This window comes from Electrophorus electricus, chromosome 18 (assembly GCF_013358815.1).
Source record: "Electrophorus electricus isolate fEleEle1 chromosome 18, fEleEle1.pri, whole genome shotgun sequence".
NCBI classification, from domain to species: domain Eukaryota; kingdom Metazoa; phylum Chordata; class Actinopteri; order Gymnotiformes; family Gymnotidae; genus Electrophorus; species Electrophorus electricus.
Window position 1 is genome coordinate 8,648,321 of NC_049552.1, and position 16,353 is coordinate 8,664,673.

The window sequence follows — 16,353 nt, forward strand, 5'->3', positions numbered from 1 at the left end:
TTCATGTGTGACTCAGTAGATTGGTAATGAGAACATAGAACTCTTGGAACTGATACCTTCGAGATGTAAGTGTCATTTGATTCGTGATCATAAACTTGTTTGACCAGTTGTCAAAACTGAACAGCAGGTATCTTTTCAGTTACAAAAAGAAAAACCAAACAAACAAACAAACATTTTACTTGACACATTTTAAACTTTTTACTTCTGCCTTTTACTTTTTACACTCCTGCCAAAACACTTTATATGACTTTCTCCCCAAAAACAGAAATCTCATTATATACCTGTCACGGACCGCGCCCGCCCCCATAAGTCACGTGGTACGGCCCGCCGAGTGCAGGGGGAATCCACGTATGTACGGTGTTTATTTGTTTTGTAACGCCCCCAGAGATTGCGCACACGTGCGCAGGGTTTGCGTTAATGTGTCTATTTAAACCCCTTTGTTGGGCTTTGTTGCTACGTCAGTCTCTCGTGAGTCGGTAGTGTAAAAAGCGCGCGCATGTGTACACGGCGTTTAATGTTTAAATGTGTAAGGATGTTCAGTGTCAACGTCTTATGTGAGTATTATGTGTTTTATGTTAATAAATCTCTCACACGAACGAGGAAGTCTGTGCGTCCTGCCCCGCAGCTAAAATACCCTAATAGTAGCATTAAGATGGCATAAGACAAAATGCATACATTTGTGAAACAGCTACACACTACTGACCTTACCAAAACAAACACTAAATAGATATAGGAGTATAGAGTTTTTCCTCTGCATTCCTATATTAGTATTCACTTATATTCAAATAACTATAGTCAAAACGTCATTGCTACTGTAGGACAAAATGCAAATAAGCACAGATAAACTCCTAGGGAGCTCACAATGTCATCATAATATATATGTAAGTCACTCTGGATAAGAACAAATGCTGTAAATGTAGGTGGAACTGTAATGTGTCTAACAAAGTATAATGTATTTATTTTAATTTATATATAAATGCCACACATGCATGGATTATTTATTTCTACAAAAAAAATTGAACCCTGTACACTTGCCAGTAAACATTAATCTAACAGTGAAAGTCTACCTCACATGGACACACATCAATTAGATGTATAAGAGTGACAGGAAGTAGTAATAGCTACTGTGAGAGGCTTGTGAGGCTAGCAGCTTTTCAATATAAAAATGAGAGTGGGGGAGGTGGTTCTTACAGGGAAAGGAAGAGCACAGACTAAAGATAGAGGTAGAGAATGAAGACAAGTAGAAGGAGTGCTGCACCCAGGGTTATGGTTTCAAATTAAAAACTTTGTCTTACGGCTGTTAAAAATGTCATTAACCATGGTTTGAGTGTGTATGCAGTCAATTTTATGCCATTTTACAATTTAATTTATTAATTTAGTCATGTCAGAATCTTGGTGATTTTTATAAATTGATGATCTCAATCTGTTTTACAGTAGCCTCTACTGTGGGTGTAGGTACATGGCAGGTGTTTATCCAGTTTTCCAGTTTTGTAGACAGACGAGACCACATCAGAAAAAAAATCTGGAATTGTCAATCTAGAATTTGTAATAAACCTGATGACTGTAGTGCCCTATCAACATTGGGTAACAGTTTGTCCTTAAAGTCCCACACCCTTGTGTCAACAAAACATTCATTTTTGCTAAGATGGCTCTGTAGAGGCGATCTCACGTGAACAATCCGACAAACATCAAAAGGTACCAAATAAACATTTCCAGAGTGTTTCAGGGTGGAATGCACTGATGTCTGCATCACCATTCTGGGGTTGATGATCATTTTTGTGGGATTATAGATATTCTTTCTGTCTGGTTCTCTGTAAATGTGTTCCATAATATTGATGCCAGGTATATTGCCCCATTCAGGTCGACGGAACCTGTGATTGTCTTCAAACTTTGTCTTGGGGAAAATGTGGTTCTCAATACGAAATACGCCCACGTCTTTGTTGTTTGACTGAAGATCCTCCATCAGTAATTGAAGGTTAATATGCTTATAAGGCATGATAATCTCATCAATGTCATTCAGGAGAATATATTCCGTCTGATACATATGTCGATAAATGCACTCATTGAGTGTTACTAACTGGCCGTAATAGTGCAGGTCCCCTCCGTGGACTGTGAAGTTCCATCCTGGAGATGGATTAAGGAACTGATCGATAGGCCATGGAACAATCTCTAGTATTCCCTCTCTCTTGTAGTGCTGTAAGAGTTTCTCCAAGTCAGGACCACAGCTAGTGTTGTAGATCACTACATGCTGCACACCCAGAAGCTTGTACAACTCCATACTTTGCACAAATTGCAGAACATTATTGTACTTCCCAAAAAGGTTAGAGATACACACAGTGAAACTATACTTAAATGAATATTTCTCCACTCTGTTCTTTATTGGCAGGAACTGTGTTGTATAAATGTGTGAGATGTCTGTATTGATTGATAGGGCTACTTGATTTGCATTTTCTGTGCCATCACCTTGACACATCACATCTGAAGCCCCAAATGGGAAGCCAAAATTGTCTGAGTGTATCTCAATTTCAGCCTTAGCAAACTTGCAATCATGGGCATTATTGCAAAAGATGCAAAGATAAGGCTGCAGACTCTGTCTTTTAATGATGCTGATAATTCGAATGTCCTTATTTATCCTGTGCTCAATAAATGCAGACACTATAAAATGTTCTGAATTTTTAATGGGAGTAATGGAACTCAGCGATACTATGGATTTGTTCATTTTAAAACTACTGTACATAGCTGGAAGACTGTCTTCATATTCTGTATTAAATTCTGGAAATCCAAAGTGATGTATAATCACAAAAAGTACAATTAAAGCAAGCAGCTTTGCTCTGTTCCTCTTAACACAATCTCCATATTGACCCCTGCAGATTGAAGTAAAATAATTATTGTAATTGCATTAGTAAAATCAGCCTAAACTGATTTTCCAAAAAACAAACAAACAAAAAAAACAACCCAAACACATATAACTGAAAGCTGCGTTCATGTATGCTGATTTTATGTCATAATATGCAATTTCAAATGTTTTCATATGGGGGAGACAAGGAACAAATTTAACCAAACTGAAAGATAGCCCTATTACATAATTTCATCCAGACAATATTTGATGCATGTCCACATGTAGAGAAGCACTGCCAATTACAAAATGTAGGTCAGTTTGCTAAATCCAAAACGTAATCCTATTGTTACGTCTTTCCAGAAACGTTCTGTTTTGTTGGAAATTTTACTACACAGAAACACGCTCCTGAACACAGATTATAGCAAGCGCATATCTTGGCTACAGATGGAATTTAAAATCTGCTCACTTAATTAATAGTATAGAACAGTGATTTATAAAATCGGTTAAAGAGCTCAGAGCTGTTTGCTGTACCTTTTGTTGAATGCCATTTTGGAGAAAACCGGAATCACGTGGGTCCGTTTGGCTTCAGGACAACTAGGAATATAAATTCAATTTGAAATTAAAGTAAATTTGACTATAAATTGGGTCTATCCCTGCTAATATAGACCTACTATGTAACAAATTCTGTTTTAACAATTACGCGAGTTCCTCATTTGCTACTTGTCTCTTTTAAATTGTACAGCTAAACTATTTTATTCCAATATTCGAAAGTTTTTAGTTAACTCATTGATGTTTAAGACCGAATGAAACGATGGTTTGTCACGATGAAGCAACAAAAGAAAAACTCACCAGGAAAAGCGATACATTGAATTGAATGCGATCGCGCGTCCTCTTGAAGCACAGAGAGCTTTTTCAGAGTGCTATATAGCCTTTACCGCACACACGCGCACAAGGCTTGACAAATTGAGTTGTCAGGTTCACAGCTAGCTACACGTACGCATAAGGGTTGTTAAATTTAACGCTGTAGTATCAGCGAAAAAGAAGACCAGACTATGTAATTTCTGCTCCCATTAAAGAACTTTATTCCAAGAACATTTAAGAAAGACTCAACAACAAAGCCGAACAAGGAGGTGCTGGGTGGTGTCGATGGTACTGAGCATCCAGTTGAAATTGAAATGTTCCATGAGGCTGTTGATCTGTGAAGTGGAACAGTCTGAATCTTCCGAACATGCAGCCCGTTGCAGACCTCAGTCATAACTGCTGATTCAAATTCACACACCTGGTCGCTGTGGACCTCCTCAGGCACTTCAAAGGAGCAGATCTCCTCTACTAGCCACTCTGCTGTTTTGGCCATGCTCTGGTCCAGGACTGCGTATGCCTCAGGCCACTTTGTGAAATAATTAATAACCATGAAGTGATAGCCGTTCCAGGTATAGGTGTTGGAAGCGAACTCAGAAATCCATGGCGATCCTCCGTATAGCACGCTGGAGTAGAGAAACAAAAGTGGGGCATGCGACACTTCTCTCAGCTGCCTCTTCTCTCTCTCCTCATTCTTCGGTGGTGCAGAAAACAGGATGTGTGGGAAGACAAGGCATCGGTGTTACTATGTTGACATCCAGCATAGGGCTGGAACATGAAGTGGCATTCCTGAAATTACCATGTAGACAAATTAGTGGCTGAGGCATATAGACAGATTTTAGATGCCTAGTGACAAATCCTGGCCAGACATTTGTTGAGTTTCTTTGAGAACTTTTATTTGAGAAATGGTGCGCCACCAGCAGTTTTAACAAGTTGAAGGAGCTTTTGCTTATCTAAGAGTTTAAGAACTCTTCCAGAAAAAAAAAAAAAATCGTTTACCTCAGTGAACAGAAAATATGCAGTCTATCTATTGCTGCTACATTGGCTGATGAGTTCTTTCTGACACATAATGTTCACTTCACCTTCACAACATAGTGACGTTATTAGCCACACCACAACTCCTAAAACCACTTTTAATGGCACTTGGTCAGGTCCTTCAGTTATTGGGGAAGACCTTCTGAACCCATCACAGTGTTGTCTTTACTGGATGTGGCCTGTCCTTGACTTAGGCAGACCTGCTCCAGTTTCCTGCCAGCTTAGGTTTGTGGCTCTACCCCTCTTCCTGCACTGCCAGAATAATAGTCCTTCCACCACCACTGGTCTCTGCTTTGAACTCCTCCCACGTTTAGCGCTGTGGTTTGCCACAGTGCCTTTGGACTGGGTATGAGTTATGCCCTCTCTTCCTCAGCATCCTGGAAGTTCTCGCCAGGCTCCTCTCTCCTGATTGGTCCAACCCTAAGTTTGGTGGTAGATGGCACAATATACATCTGTTGTAAAAAAGCTCTATATAAATACATTTGATTTAAGAATGTATAGAATAGCTGTGCAGACATGTAGCATTACCAAACCTTGCTTTTATGTGGTTAGAACATTCTCAATCAGACTACAGTAGGATGTCATCATAGGCAGTTTTGTTATGCCTGACCTTTTAAGGTGGTGAAGGAAACAGATGCTTAATAGAGTTTGCGTACCAATTCAAACTGTTTGAAATGTGTATGAGAACTTGTATGAGTTGACTCGCTACACTTCCATACCACTGATAAAAATACGTTGGAGTCTGGGGGATTTCCACTTAAAACCCAGAATCAGCTCTTTTGTTCAGTGATGTCATTCTCCTCCCCATATGGATTTAGGTAACAAACCAGTTGTGAATATGAAGACTCATCATTGTTGTAGATCAAGCCCAGGGCAGTGATATCACCTATAAATTTAATGACCAGGGCTGGGTTTCACCAAAGCGTAGGAAAACAAAGATCTTTAAATGGTAGAGCAAGTGCTACATGGAACACTCTTTCTCTCGTTTAAAATGATCTTCAAAATGATGATTTTGGGAAACTGTATATAAGTGTATAGAATGAAAACAATTTAGGGATCAGACAGCAACCATGAGGAGTACCAGTGCTAATTGTTAACTGAGCCGAGACTCTACTCCCAGCTCTTACCATCAGTAATCTGAGTTTGACTGCCAGCTTCACGTTTGTCTGTCAGTTCTTAGTTTATGGCTCATGTGTAATTTCCATCCTTATGTTTCTCTTGTGTTTGTTTTGTTGGTGTGTGATTTCATGAAATTGTTCTCTCAGTACAAGCATTCCCAGACTCTGAATGTCCTTGACAAATCTCCCAATGTGAGGAACTTTATCAACTGCAAATATTTGAAAATATAACACAAAGCCTTGATATCTATATCCTACAGTTATTTGTCTAGGTGTATAGACAGTTCATGGAAACATTGGGCATGGTTAACATATAGTAAAACCACCTTAGAAGAAAATAATACAGCCCATGCCATATAATGCTTTCTCGCCACACAGAGCTATGCAAAGTAGTAAATGATACAAGGTATAAATATTTCTCCCCCCTAGTGTAATGCTGGTATAGGTCATCTTAACAAAATGGCACCTGTATTGTCCTCAGTGATCCTAAATAATAAGCTGCCAACAATATTGACCACATACCAGTGAAGTGGCTTAGTATGTATGCAAGAAAGACACATGAACTCAGGAGTCTGAGTTAGTCCTCTGCCTGCATGGACAATAAATATTAGTAGTACGTAGTAAGGCTGCTTGAGCAGTACACATCAACTGTGGCACTGCATTTTTTATTTTTAAGCACCATAATGTTTATTGTTTTTTATTATTATTTACTTTCTTAGTTTTTGATGTATTCCTTCTTAAATATTTTAAGCTTATTTTAATTTCTAGCAATCATTCATCTTATCTTTTTAAACTGTTTAATTTCCACTAATCTCAATTTTATTTCTTTAAATTCTTTGAATATTTCAAATTAAATGTTAATAATTTATGTTCTATTTTTACTTTATTCTTAGCAAAGGCCTCCCTGTTGTGATAGATCTCAGGTTGTAATAAGCTTTTTTTCTATTCTTTTGTGAAGCACTTTCAATTGCCATTGTGTATGAAAGGCACTATATAAATCAACTTGCCTTGCCTTGCCTTTAGTCAGAAAAATGCAACTACTGCAGATTTGATCTAAATCAGTATTTGCTGGCCTGCCTTAAATAATCTAGTGAGGGGGCAGCAACTATGCAGAAGTCCCAAATAAAGTTGACAAATCCCAGGAGGTGTTGTATTCCCCTATTTACTTGCTCTATTGCTAACCCATCTACACTGGTCATGTATCTGAGAGATGGTGGTCTGGTGGAATAAACATTTCTCTGCTTATACATACAGCTGACTCTGAATCAAATGTTTTAGCACTTTCCTGGCATAATTCAATTGCTTATCTAGAGTAGCTAAATGAATGAAAATAGAATCAATATAAACCACCACACATCACCCAAGCATGTCTTGAACACCTCTCATTAATTAAGGCATGCCACAAAGACTTAATAACCTGGTATCATAGCACTCTCACCACTGGTGGTGAATGCTATCTTATGTTAATTTCCCTCTTGAATATGAAGGCTGAAGGTGCTCTTAATGTCCTGCTTGGTGAAGAATCATGGCCATTTTACTTGGTCTATGGCCCCAGGAACTACTGTGAGGGGTTATAACAGCACTGAGCCTCTAGTTGATGCATAATTGTGGGCATTTCTCCTTAGCTTTATGAATTGCTGAAAAGGTGCCTCCTGGATGTATTCTTCCATGGCTTAGGTTTAGGTCACAGAAAGGCAATGTACACAACAGTGAGGACAGGTGCTGCTAGACAGGAGATCTACACCACAATCCTCAGACCTGTGTAAAGGGAGGTTAATTTCTTTAGTTTTGCTAGAGACCTCCAGGAGATGTGACTAGCAAGGGAGGACCTCTGACTGGGAGGCAGCCGATAGACTCTTAGTAGTAGTTAATGCAGACAGCAGCTGGAGGCAGGATGTCTGGCAGTATGTGGGCCAGGAGGCCACTTCTGTTCCCTGGGAATTCACCCATGGGTTAGGTGTCCCATGACCATCTTGTACACCTAGATTTGCAGTATCGCAACACAACATAAGCATGGTTTTATAGTGGGGAAATGACAAAAAATGGCTCAGTATTGTGAGTGATGATGCGTAGATTGTGATCTAATGCGTGTATATATATATATATATAAACATCTACTACATGATCTAGCAGTAGTAAACTGTCTGCTACAGACCCACAGATAAAGACACGGTAAAATGGTAAGTAGTACAGAAATGTGCTAATGAAGGTAAATAAACCTGTAAACTGAAAATCTTCACTGGGATGTTCATTCTGGGGAAGAAAGGGTTGTAGAAAGCTGCACAAAAAGCCAGTAATGTATAAAAGGTACAAGAACTGGCATTTAGAGTATACCTACAGTACACAGTGTATTAGCACATTCAAATATATGAAACCAAAAACACAAGGTGCTGCTGAATAAGTTAGTATTTACAACAAGTATTTACAAAGCTTACACACAAGAAGGAGGACAAGAAGAAGAAAAAGAAGAAAGGCTAAGTAGTGATGAGAGGCTCCATTTACGGTACAAATATCACAGAGGAAAACAAAACAGGCACATCTTCTGGTGTTAGTTATAATCTTCATATATAACCTGGACATACATGGGCTTGTCCCTGTGTTTAACTTCAAACACACTGTTCACATATGAAAAGAATAGATAATAAGAGGTAGCAAACACTTGGGATTTACTTCCTTAGCACATCAGTGGAGGGGTGCTAGCTACCACAGTGCACACAGTCATACTGCAAAAGGTGTTTCACTCAAAGTACAAAATTAAACAAATTATAAGCTCTCATAGTGAGAGTGGCATTACTTCAACTTACTACAGTCACATTATTGTGGTTCATGTTGTGGAGTTTTTGACATGCAATTCAACAAAGGTTCTCCAATTAACCTAGTAATTGGTGTACAGTCTACAACAATACAAATGCACTAGTAGAGCTGACTGAGAAGCGGTTCGACAATACAGTGCCATATCTGTTACTGCTAGTGATAAAGATATGTTAAAATGAGCTGACATACACTGACATGACAATCCAATCAGACCCTCTTGAATATGACATAAAGTATTGTCACAAAACCCATGTGCATTGCTGAAGGAGTCACACATGCACTACCAACTTGTTTTATTACCACTACCAAACTGCTTTCTGTAAAAATCACAAAACAGAACACATATAAGATCACGGAGGGCCTGGTGTGTTATATTATCCTTCCAGCACATTGATTATGCTATCACAACATTGTGAAAATAAAACACTTTGCAATATACAATATTTTACATTAGGAGCAGTCGTAATCTCTACAAAATCAGGCCGCCCTACTACCTTCAGAGAGATTATGGAGAAATTGGAGAAAAATAACACATTTCATTTATAGTCTTGGCATATTCTGAGTTTTTCCATTTTTTTTGTACTTTTAGGCTGTTAATATACTGAAGGGTTTCTAATTAGGTGCCGGCTCAGAGTGGACAGAACTACCCTTACTGTTCTAGAGACAGACATCTCACTGTACCAGAATATTCCATACCATAGCTTTCTTACATCACAGAAAACCCACATAAAGTGAAAACAATGATAACATTTATAGTAATACAAATATTATAATTTTGGCACTTGTTCACATGAAACCATAAATAAGACAGCATAATTTTATGCACAATTTTGAATTGTAATTTTGAATTTTTCATACAGAGCACTATGCATGTAAAATGTTTTGGAAGGGTGACATATTCTTTCAGGTAACACCCCCCCCCCCCCCCCCAAAAAAAAAGAAAAACAAAGGACTGCGCTTTCAGGCAGAATTCATTGCACAACTGGCATCATCCTTCCCCTTTGCTGAAGGTGAGAGGATCCGTAAAATACAAGATTGGGCTGGTAGGACCCAAAGCAGTTTTAATGGCCACAGCGACATTGCATTTCCTGGCATTAGAACTGGATGGAATAAACATTCTGTTCCAGTGGGAGATTAAGTTTCTTCCAGGTATCTCTGTAAAACTCATGAAGGCTGGAATTGATACCATATAGAAGGTAAAACGTATATATTTCTCGTTTAAACCATTTTTAGATAGCTTCATTGTAGATAGCTTCATAGTAGTCATAGTTTAATCATGAACGGCTTATTTTACAAACCAGTACAGACTGTTACACCTTCTGCCACATCCTTCTTGTGAGAAATATGTTAACTGAACCAGTTCCTGTTCATGACTTGCTGTGAATCTGTCATGGTATGAAGGTTTTGGTGTTATTAACAAATCTGTCATGGTATCAAGGTTTTGTTGTTATTAACATCCTTTTGATATCCCCTCTGTTCTTCTAGGGCACATTTTCCAAAAGACTCCCTCAAAACTCCATAGGACCCATCAGTTGTTTAACACAAAGCAAAATCCCATGAATACTGATCCCTGATCAACAGGGCTGTTTGTACAGACACATGATATAGTGCAGTGAAACACCACAGAGCGATGTTTTGAACTTTGTTCATTGTTCGAACTTTGTTCCTCAAGACTGGTACATTCTGTCCCTCTGTAAGTGGCAGCTATTCAAAAGACATTAAGTTGGCTGGTATCTGCAAAATATAAGGTTATGGATGTTATGAAGAAATGTAATGTACAGATTAAATTTTTTACACACATGGGATAAAGATGCCTCTTACTGTAGCCCTTACTCATACTAGTACAGTAATAATTTTAGTTAATATTGCATTTGTTCTTAGTGTTGGAGATTTCTGCAGCTATAAGCATATTTGTTTCCGAAATTACCTGTGGTCTTATACACCTGCAAGCCTCAGCCAGGTGCTTATGCCAGATGATGGCAGAGAAGCGAGATCCAGTCTGAAACTTGTAAACATTACCTGGAACCACAGACAAGCATGTATCCATACAAATCACATACGTCTGAGACAGAAAGTTATATAGGCAAAAAAAGAAACTGCATTTAAATAAGAATAAATGAAAAGAAACATTCTATAGCATTGTCAAGAGTACACCAAATCTAAATGTGTTTCTCTCAATGGAATGAATGAGCACTGGAAAAACACACAACGTGTATAACCATGATTACCTTTATCAGGGTCATTGAGCTGGAAAATGTTCGGGTGCTCAGGGTCATCAGGGAGCACCACAATCCACCCCGTTAGTGAGATCTTCTTGCATGGCCTGGACTTGTACTAAAAGACATGAGGACCAAGCAACTTAAAAACACTTAACATGGAACAGAAACCCTGTATGTACCATACTGTGTAAGCCTACTTAAATACAGGTGTTGCATTCACTTGTAAGCTGTCACAGCAACCATGTCTCATATGTTGCGCTTACTGAAAGAAAGATAATAAATAATATGTCCCAGATCCTTAGAGTTAAGACTTATTATTAGGATTAATAATGGAAGAGAACCGTTGGCAGTCTCATTAGACCTAACGTTTTTTAAAGTAAAGCATCACTACAGTGGTCTGGGTCCACACCCCTAAGAAGCATGCCCAAGACTACAGAGGGAAATAAAAACACATGGTAAAAACACCGGCTAAGAATCATAGACTCCATAGTCATCATAACATTGAAATACAACCAGAAAACCAAATCAAAACAGGTAAAATGGAAAACTAAGAAAATAAATGACTCAGAGTGAACTGGAGGTACACAAGGACCAACGATGGAATAAAGACATAGGTGATTAACATAAAGAGAGCACAGCCACAAGATAGGGGATGAAACAAAAACACAACCACATGGCTTGGGTCCATGGAAACTGTGAGGCCATGGGGAGACACATGAAGGGGATCCGACCATGGATAAGAAGGGGATTAGAAGGATGTCTTAAGTTTTACGTTATGACCCCGTCCCCCTCCTCAAACGTCTTCCCGTGTGTGTTTGTCTGTGTTGTCATGCCCTCTCGTGTCGTCCCCCTGTTCTGTATTATGTGTAATCATCTTCAGTGTATATGTCTCCTTTATCAAAGTAAGTTTGTTTAAGGTGTTTAAGGTGTGCATAGTGTGTGTGGTTTATTATATGTATCGCTTGTGTGTGTGAAATAAACGTCTGTTTGATTGTGCCTCTTCCCTGCATCCTCGCATCCGCTGGGTCTTGCATGGACCTTACAGAGGGCTATGCGGAGTACGTTGAGAGAGGGGAGTGTAGTGACGTTGCTCTGGAGTCGGACATGGGGTCTGATCGAGAGGAGGACCCATCCATGGAGGTGGAGGAGGCCCCAGCACCCAAGGCTCCACCTAAGGCTCTGCCCAGGGCATGCCGCTCCGGAGCAAGCAAGCTGCCCTGGGTGACTGGCAGAGAAGCGGCATCATCGTCAGAGGAGGACACTCATCCCCTAAGGTGAAGAAGCCCAGAGCGCATGCGCCTACACCGAAGCCTCGGTGAGGCAAAAAGGCAGCGGCACCGGGGCCTGCCCTGCAAACAGGCAACACAACCGGTGCGCTTCCCTACGCGCATGCGTTAGGGTCCGGACAGCCTCCGTTAACCGAGCCGGCGAGAGATGCTCCCCCCCAGGCTAGTTGGCATCCAACCCAGGCAACGGCTGGGGCTCCCCCACTTTTTCCCGGACTATTTAATTTGTGTGGTGTAGTGCCTGTCCCCGTTACCTTAAATGTGCCGATCACTTTGTTCCCTTCTGTGTCTATGTCTGTCCCCGTTAGTGTGTACGTTCCTGTATCTGTCCTCGTCCTGGTCCCGGTACTTCCCCCCGCGTTCCTGCTCGCGCTGGCCCGTGGCGGACTGCCCGGTCCGTTGGCTTCGCCGTTTGGCGTGGTCTAGGGTCCGCAGCCTGTTAGGCTGTTGTGCCGGGAGTCACACCCTTGAGGAGGGGCTCTGTCACATTACGCCCCCCCCCCCCCCCCCCAAACATCTTCCGTGTGTGTGTTTGGCTGTGTTGCCATGCCCTCTCATGTTGTCCACCTGTTCTGTATTATGTGTAATCATCTTGAGTGTATATATGTCTCCTGTGTCGTAGTAGGTTTGTTGGTGTTTAAGGTGTGCATAGTGTGTGTGGTTTATTATATGTATCGCTTGTGTGTGTGAAATAAACGTCTGTCTGGTCGGGCCTCTTCCCCGCATCCTGTTTGCCTCGAACTTTGCACAACTGTCAAAATTGGGTGTATGTGGGAGAACAGGTAAGAAAAAGACCTTTGAACAAGGGATGATAGAAGATGCTACAGTTGTTAATATAATAGTTGTCTATGCAGATTTGTCTGTTGTTTCGCCATGAAGATCGGCAAACATTTGACATTTTCAGCATTTGGCTGACATACTTGTCCAGAGTCACATACATACAACTATCAGTAGACAGTATTTGCCCCTTTGAAATCAAGCCCATGACCTTGGAGTTGTTAGCACTTTCCTCTACCTGCTCTATGAGGTGAGCTACGGATGAGACAAGGATACAAAGGATTCACAATCACTTATTTTATGATGACCACAATTGTTATTGTTTTGACTTATGGAAATGTAATACTGGAGTTGAGTAACTGAACACTCTAGTACGTATTGTTTAGTATTGTTTGATATTGCACTTATCGTTGTCCGATATAGAGCTTATGCTTATATTCTTCTTCTAGGTATAAACATTGATTCAATATTCTAGTTCAACGGTATCTTGAACTCTAACCTACTGTACTGATACATTCTATGAGAAGACGACAAAGTACTTATGTACGTCACTCTGGATAGGTCCAACATCTGTTCAGTGGTGTTCACACAATAATGTTGTCCTGAACACCAAGGAGACTGTCGTTAGCTTTAGGCGAACCAGAAAAATGAAACCTCTCCCTCCCCACATGAATGGTAGAGAGGGTCAATGACATTAGATTCCTGGGGTTTCACAACACAAAAGATCTGGCATGGACACATAACAACTCCCACCTGGTGAAGAAAGCCCAAGCAGAGGCTTTTCCTTTTGAGGATGCTTAAAAAACCAAACTCCACTCGGTTCTTAGTGAATTTCAACAGGCACACAATACAGAGCATTCTCTGCTACTGCGAAGTAGTATCGTACACCAGCTGCACCGCAGAAAACCAGAGACCTGGTCTGGATAGTTAAAACTGTGCAGACAACTGTGGAAACCAAGTTTCCGAATCTGGATGCAATTTATGATAGCTGCCTACATAAACGGGTTAGTGACATTATCAAGGACAACCCACTCAGGTCACTGACTTTTTACTGCTGTAATTTGAATTGCACCTCCAGATGATGGTTGCCCCAGATTACTGTTAGAAGTTTATCTTCATTTTAAATTATCTGAACTAATTAATTCAGGGATTAGGATTATTACCATCTCAGTGTAAATGGAAGATTTCTACAGTACATTTAGATTTATGGCATTTATCTGATGCTTTTATTCAAAGCAACTTACAAATATGACTGTGTACAACTTGAGCAATTTAGGGTTAAGGGCCTTGCTCAGAGGCCCAGCAGTGGCAGGGCTTGAACCAGCAACCTTCAAAAGTCAAGTATCTTAACCACTGAGCTACCACTGCACTATAAATAGATGTTGAAAATAATTTACCACTTTATCTGTGCCTTTTAGGGAATAAAGAACCAATAGAAATTACACTCAAACCTGAATGAAACTGCAGCAATTATCGATGCATAGCGTAACAGAGGATTGTCCACTCACATGTCTCCTTTCGTTCGCTCTTAAAGCTTTAGAGCCAAAGTAGATGAGCGTGGAACCAGAAAGAACAATCCAGTAACGTTTCCAGGATGACAACTAGGAAAAAAAACAACAATAAAGAAAACAGACCGAAGCAGAAACAATATTGAGATTTAGGAGACTGGCCAGTGCTGAGTAACATTAAGATGATCGGCATGGAATGTTATTTCACTGCATGTTTTACTCAAACACTAATTTTATCATTCTTCAGTGTATATGTATATATACATTATACTGTATTTAGGGGAATAACCAATATGTGAGTGCACACTCACTGTAGGTTTCTTGCCCTCTTTCATCACTGTCTTTCTCCGCAGGGGTCCTTCAATGGTTATACTGCTTAGTGAGCTGCACTCATAACTGGAGGCTGCTCCAGAGACACTAGACCAAAGAGAGAAGGCAACTAAAAACCTCTTTGGTTACAACAAAAGGTAAAGCACAGGATGCAGAGCATTAACGTGTACAGATAAACATGACACACGTACGGATAAAGGATTACACACCTGTACAGATATAAATGGCAATGGAAGAAATTCATCACTACTTCCTCTGATTTTTTTATTGGATAATAGTAGTTCAGTCATTTTAACTTTTAAAAGTGAAATGATTGTGAATTTAACCTAGTATAATAACAGTCCTGTTTAGTGTGAAGAACAATTCCTAATGATCCCAAAGCAAAAGACACACACACACACACACACACACACACACACACACACACACACACACACACACACACACACACACACACACACACACAAACAACCCTATTATAGAGTTGATGATCATAAAAACCTGCATGTTGAGGAACAACACACAGTGTAAGACAGGTAAGGTTTGTACCTATACATGTAGGCTCTGCTTCTGGGGGAGGTGCGTACTGGAACCCTCCAGTTTGGACCCAGAGTAGCATACATACGGCCCCTGAAATTACACATATCAAATCACTAATTTTAAGTTACAGCTCTCATTTTATCTATGATGTACTGATGCAGTCTCATGAAATCATGTTGACTTCTGTCCATGTGCCAAAGTATGTACTCAGGTGTATTCAAGGTGACTTATTATACTTTGCCATTAATTTGATTTTCACAATGGCTCTGGGAAATATTTCAAAACATTGACAATTATAGTTAAAATAAGCACACAAGCATTTTTCACCTTTCAACAGTAGATGACAACTCATCACTGAAGGAACTTTCTCTACTGCCTGCAAAGTAAAGCAAAATAAACCAAAAACAAACAAACAAAAACAACAACAAAAAGAGACTTGAGAATCTGACTGTACTGTGAAAAAACAATAACATGTCATATAGTAGATTTCCTTCAAGATGCATGTTATTGGGGTAAACACTGCTGTATAGATATGTAATACAGAGTTACAGAATAATGTTGTAGTTAACATCCATGTCACACATTTTCTAGAATTGTTTAAAATGCAACAGAAAACACTTTATTCGCATAATTATTACAATTATTTTATGCTGAATGAAAAATGTATGATAAATCATTCATGGCAACTTCATTTAAAAGCCTTATATTTTATACATGTGTTTTTAAAAAGTCAATTCAGGAGCTTTCCTATTTTGGCTACCAACAGGGTGCAATGCTATCTGGAAAATGAAGCCTTCCAGAAAATAACAAAGATCATGAAGCCTGCTCCTGATCTTGGTATTTGTTCAGAATATTGCTTCCCACAAGTGGCAGGAAATTCTTTTAAGATTGTTTCGACCAAGCCTGCAATATCCCAGCTTGAATATTTCACTGCTCAAAAACACTTGATTTAACTCATTAGTTATTGACCAAGTTTAGTAGACAGGTTAGCCAGAAGCATGTAAATCTTCAACCTCTGCTGGACTCTGG

The 16,353-nt window shown here is 39.7% G+C and overlaps 2 protein-coding genes across 6 annotated transcripts in view; both read right to left on the bottom strand.

Annotated features, from left to right (window-relative positions):
• Window positions 1-1,531: 1,531 nt before the first annotated feature.
• Window positions 1,532-3,741, bottom strand: LOC113577261 (beta-1,4-galactosyltransferase galt-1-like). Its single transcript, XM_027009799.2, has 3 exons — window positions 3,689-3,741; window positions 3,371-3,433; window positions 1,532-2,864 (listed from the first exon to the last, which is right to left on the bottom strand). Exons 1-3 carry the CDS (start codon window positions 3,703-3,705, stop codon window positions 1,532-1,534), a joined length of 1,413 nt encoding a protein of 470 aa, XP_026865600.2. The 5' UTR covers window positions 3,706-3,741.
• Window positions 3,742-9,591: 5,850 nt separating this feature from the next.
• Window positions 9,592-16,353, bottom strand: part of ralgps1 (Ral GEF with PH domain and SH3 binding motif 1) — an 86,132-nt gene continuing 79,370 nt past the window's right edge. For 4 of the 5 annotated variants that reach the window (XM_027009817.2, XM_027009821.2, XM_027009818.2 and 1 more), the window contains 7 exons: window positions 15,652-15,700; window positions 15,334-15,414; window positions 14,766-14,871; window positions 14,455-14,547; window positions 10,893-10,998; window positions 10,592-10,683; window positions 9,593-10,398 (listed from right to left, as the gene is read on the bottom strand). In XM_027009817.2, the coding sequence (XP_026865618.2) occupies window positions 10,369-10,398; window positions 10,592-10,683; window positions 10,893-10,998; window positions 14,455-14,547; window positions 14,766-14,871; window positions 15,334-15,414; window positions 15,652-15,700 (557 nt within the window). In that variant the 3' untranslated portion in view covers window positions 9,593-10,368. Of the gene's footprint in view, window positions 10,399-10,591; window positions 10,684-10,892; window positions 10,999-14,454; window positions 14,548-14,765; window positions 14,872-15,333; window positions 15,415-15,651; window positions 15,701-16,353 lie in introns of all 5 variants that reach the window. The other variant, XM_027009820.2, reaches the window with a different exon arrangement.

Bases quoted from the DNA above. Each gene is read 5' to 3' on its own strand.
- LOC113577261 (XM_027009799.2), bottom strand. The intron at 2,865-3,370 runs GTACAGCAAACA...TTCAATCTGCAG, and splicing joins AAAATGGCATTCAACAAAAG to GGGTCAATATGGAGATTGTG.